Below are 5,060 nucleotides of genomic sequence, written 5' to 3'. Positions count from 1 at the left end.
GAACTTTTATCACAAGTATATGGGATAAGTATATGAATTGACTATACTATGAGAGATTTTTCATTCTCTCCAATCCCAACTCCTCTTTGTTGTTGTCTAGGCTAAAATTTAGGATCTCAAAACTCCTTGGAAACTTATACCCCTCACAAGTTTCACTTATTAAATTAGGTTCGTGATTCTTTTTCACTTATAATTAAAAAATTTCAAGTTCGACTAACATACATAATCAAAATGACGTATAATATTTATGTTGAATTCCATATTTAATTAATTATGACTTACTCATTATTTAGCTTCATCTATTTCACCCCAGTAATGAGGATCTAAGTATTATCGAATATACAAAGGCTTAAGAAATATGAAGATTGCTTTCGGTGGGATCCCTATAAATAAGAATACATGTGATGTTGTGGCATATTGTGGATAGCTCCATCCTGTTGTAAAGGACTAGCAAATTGTCCTCTCATTTTAAGCTGTTGTGCACTAAACGAATCGGAGCCATATTAATAGAGAACCTTCAGTGACCTTCTTGTTTGTCTGCAAAACCATTAATTAATTCAATCCCTTAACATAATACATATATACGAGCTAAACTTTCTTGAAATAAATTTCGCTCCGCTGTTTATGAAGAGGGATAGATAGTGTCCTAGTATAAATGGTTCGTGTTCATGAATTAACTATATAGCACTCTTGCTACATGGTTAATACATGTTCACAAAACAATCGATACGAGGTTACTATCTTATATCACTCCATAAACATTAGAGCAGGATACTTTTTAATGATTGCATTTCAATGGTCCACTGTCAACATTACTGATATGGGTCCTAACTTAACCATCTATTACTAAGTATTGGATTTTATCACAAAATGTCTCAATAGTATTAGAGATGAAAACCTTCATATCTTAATTATACATTTTTTTGTTACATGCCGATGTGGGATCCTATTTTCCAACACATACTAAGTCTAAATGTGAGTGACTATAAATTTCTTAACAAGAAAATTGAAACATTTTAGTTTTCTTTGGAGAAGTATTTAGTTATGTCTAATAATATAAAAATATGTGTACATTTTTTTTGTCTACACCGTATTACTAGCACGAAACATCACAGTAGTGTTGTATCTGTACTCTTTCCTGCCCTAACTTTCTCACTCTCTCTTAATCAACTAATTCTCAGTAGAAGTTCGAACTGAAAGTAAATTTTGATATCAATAGACTAGAACAAAGTAATTCTCAGTAATTATTACTCTTGTTGTTAATTTCTGTGAAAGAAATAAAAAAAGTGGATGTAAACAAACGAAAAACAAATATAAATGCATCCATAAAGATACTAATTTATAACTATCCTCACATTTACACCATCAATCCCAAGAACAAAAAAAAAAAAAAAAAAAAAAAAAAAACATATACAACACTAGTTGAAAACTGTCTATTATTTATTTTTTGGAACTCGAAGTTGATAATCCCTCTTTATCTCTTCCTTCCTCATGACCTTATTTATTTAAAGAGAAATAAATAAATAAATATAAATAAATATTTTATAACTTGATGACTGACTATACCCCTCCTCTCAACACTCAACACTCACCTTCACCATTTGCCTTTCTTTTTTAAATTTCTTCCCAATTTGTGTATATTTTTGCTTTGCATGTTACTCTTCTCCTAACACAAAATTCAGGACCCGCCACATTGTATTTGACCCACTTACCCGTCCGAAAGCCCTGCAAAATCTGACCTACTTTCTTTGAATCCATGTTCTATTGGCCTTTTTCTCAAGTTGTGGCTCACTCACTCAGCTGTTGCTGCACCCACTGGAGCTGGTTTGTTTGCCACTATCTCGTAATTCCCATCACCTTCAGCATAATCCTCCTCCTCCTCTCCATCCTCCTCCTCGTCATCGTCATCACCGATATTGTTCTCCTTATCTTGCTGGTCATGATGATCGTCCCCTTGGTTCTGATGATGGTCAATACCCATCATTAGTCCCTGATGGTCTTGCTGCTGCGGTGACGGCGGCTGAGGTGGCCACTGCTGTTCCGGCCTCACCATCAAAGGCACCGAGTTCTCGGGCTTGAATTGGCTCGAAGAATAATTAGTACTAGTACTATTGACATTGTTCCTCTCTCTATACAAACTATCCAGCAGGTGAAAGTAGGGACATGTCTTCGAATCCTCGGGCCTTCTCTTGTTGCTTTCCTTCACTTTCTTGAAGTACTTGTTAATGTTCTCCCACTTCTCCTTGCACCTTTTTGCGTTCCGGTTGTATCCGAGCTTCCTCATTGCTCCTGAGATTTCCTCCCAGAGTGGCCCTTTCGGTCCATTCTCTTGGTACTTAGAATCAAGGCTGGTTCTCAGCTTGATCAACGCTTGTACCTCCACTTTCGGCCATCTTGATGAGCTTGGTGGCATCATCAAATTATCGTTCTCCCCGTTGTTGTTTGATTTTGGAACAATGTCAATGTTCATCGCGGTCTGTTGTGGTTGTGCTTGTGGTGGTGGTGGTGCAGGCTTCCGCGGCGGAGGAGGCAGTGGCGCTGGTTGTAACCGCAGCAGCTGTGATTGGTTCGGCGTGCTTTGGTGTTGGTTTTGATTTTGCTGCTGCTCAGATACCCTTTGCAAGAATGACATGACCGCGGCATCTTTGGCTGCGGTGATTGATCTTTCTTGGGCTAGAATCTCGCGCTCTCTATTGATTCTTGTCATCTCTTGCATTCTCCAAGCTTCTTCCCTTACCATTCTTTCTTGTTCGCGTTTCTCGATTGTCTCCAAGAATCTCTTCTGGAGGTCCTCTTGCTTCTGGATCACATCCTTCATAAGTCTCTCGAAGAACTCCTTCCATTTTCTCTTCTTCTTGGCCCGCCCTTCCAACTCCTCGTCGGACGAGGTGGAGGAAGAGGTGGAATTGGAAATGATGTCGGTGGGTATGGCTGACAAAGACGTTGGGAATCCAGTGTGCTGCTGCTGCTGATGTTGGTTGGCATTGGTTGTAGGGTTTGCTGTTGGTTGATGCGGCAGAGGTTGTGGCGGTGCTGGAAGAACTATAGGGTTTGTCGGCGGGAATGAACTGGGGAGTGTGAGGTTATTAAGTGTTGGTGTTGCAATGCCTTGAGAGGACACAGTAGTAATTGTAGGGTGCGGTGTAGCTGACGATGGAACAGTAGTACTAGTTGTAGTAGTACTACTATTAGGATGAAAAATTGTTGGAGGGTTAGCCATTGCCGTTGTTGTCACTGTTGCCGCGGCCGCCGCCATAGGCTGATGAGGCTTCCGTTGATGATGATGAGTAGTACTAGTACTGCCAGGGGTCGGAGGTTGATTTTCGAAGGCGTTTAACTGGTCGAAAAACCGATAAGTCTTACCTTCAGACTTGCCGGTGCGGCCTTCTTTGGTTCTCCTGTGGTACTTGTAGACATTCTCAAACTTCTCCTTGCATTTCTTGGCGCTTCGATGATAGCCAAGCGCTGCAAGCTTCCTGAACGATATGAAAACAACGGTTGCACAAAAATCAAAACACAGACAAATTAATAATTAAATATATTAATTGTCTATCTTGAATTCAGCAACAAAAACAAAGCATTTCCACATAAAATTACAGTAGTACTATTCCACTGAGAAAAATTATGATCATTAAATATGTAAGAAATAATTAGCATCCAGCTAACGCTGGGAGGAATATATCAGATATATATACATGCATGTAAGAAAGACCAGAAAGAGATTCATTGATGAAAGACAGAAACCTTTTCTGGAAATTGTATGACCCAATTGGTGAAAGAATTTATTCCATTTGTTTTAAATTTTTCAATATTTTTTGAGGAATTTATTAATATTCCCATTGTTGACACTGTAATTTCTTCAGATGGACCAAGGAGAGGTAGAAATTAAAACCAAATGAAAAGACACAAAAAAAATGAAAAGAAAAACAATTACCCAAAAGAGTAATTAAACAAAGTGAAGGATTTGAAATGGATCATAAGCAAACAAAAAATAAAATTAAAAAGATATATAGTACAAAGAAAATGAAAATTTCTATCAGTCCTCCTCAGATCTCAATTAAAATATATCGTAATTAAAATTAACCTGGAAACCTCTTCCCATAAAGGACCTTTAACACTTGCATCACGAAAGGCGACGTCCATGTCAGACCGTATTTGCAAGAGAGCTAAAGTCTCTTGGCGCGGCCACCGGTTGCCACCGAAGCTCCTCTCACCACCTCCTGAAAGTTCCTCATGACCACCTCTGAACGTTTCTTCACCTAAATTATTATTCGAGCCATCGCCGCCACGGCCTTCAGGAGCTGCCACAGCCACGGCCGCAGCATCGCAGCTGGTGGAGCTCCCTAACACACTAGTAGAGTCCCCCAGCATAGGACCAGCTGGTCTACTTCGCCTTTTTCTTCTCTTATTCCCCTCTGGCTACAACAAAACTAACAATTACGACTTACAGCAGATGGAAGTTTACAACCAAAACATGTCACTCACGAAAGAGAGAGATGGTGAATTCTGTACAGAAGGGTTTTAAGAAGACGGGTGTAGGGTGAAGTTATTAATTTATTTCGGTGGGATCTGCTTCTCGATCTCAAGCAACATGTTTTACTTTTCCCTTTTTTTTATTTTATATATATACATATATATCTTCTTCTTCTTCTTCTTCTTCTTTTTTTTTCTTTTTTGCTGTGGAATCTTTTGGTTTTATTTTTTTCTGTGTAAGTTGGTAAAAAGAAACAAAACATTTTTGGATCATTTTCCTTATTTTTCAAAATTTGAAAAATACATCATTATATATATGACGTGTGGTGGAACCAACATGGGAACATTAGTTGTATTAGATCCCAACAACTTTAAAAACTCCATGTATATTTGTATGTATGATATTTGACTCTTTAAACAGTTACGGCAAACTAAATTACAACATTCTCTGCCTACTTCTTCTATTTTTTCCTAGCATCCTTGTCTTCTCTTTCTCACTTCTTGTGTGTAACTTGGGTGCACCAAATGCTCGATGAAATACTTCAGTTGACAAGTTTTGATAGTCTTCAACGTTACTCAACAGTTTC

The 5,060-nt window shown here is 38.3% G+C and overlaps 1 protein-coding gene across 2 annotated transcripts; it reads right to left on the bottom strand.

Moving 5' to 3' along the window:
* Nucleotides 1-223: 223 nt before the first annotated feature.
* On the bottom strand, nt 224-4,657 carry LOC137729326 (trihelix transcription factor DF1-like). Of its 2 annotated transcripts, XR_011067986.1 has the most exons (3): nt 4,085-4,657; nt 1,713-3,476; nt 224-537 (listed from the first exon to the last, which is right to left on the bottom strand). XR_011067986.1 is itself a non-coding variant. In XM_068468246.1 (2 exons), the coding sequence occupies exons 1-2, from the start codon at nt 4,369-4,371 to the stop codon at nt 1,793-1,795; spliced, it is 1,971 nt and encodes a 656-aa protein (XP_068324347.1). In that variant the 5' UTR covers nt 4,372-4,657; the 3' UTR covers nt 1,423-1,792. The 2 variants fall into 2 exon arrangements, 1 of the variants encoding a protein (XP_068324347.1); XM_068468246.1 differs by lacking the exon at nt 224-537 and having other exon boundaries at nt 1,423-3,476.
* Between the last annotated feature and the right edge of the window lie 403 nt (nt 4,658-5,060).

This window comes from Pyrus communis, chromosome 3 (genome assembly GCF_963583255.1).
Source record: "Pyrus communis chromosome 3, drPyrComm1.1, whole genome shotgun sequence".
Taxonomy (NCBI): Eukaryota; Viridiplantae; Streptophyta; class Magnoliopsida; order Rosales; family Rosaceae; genus Pyrus; species Pyrus communis.
The sequence above is the reverse complement of the archived record's forward strand: the minus strand, read 5'-3'. Positions and strand labels throughout refer to the sequence as shown.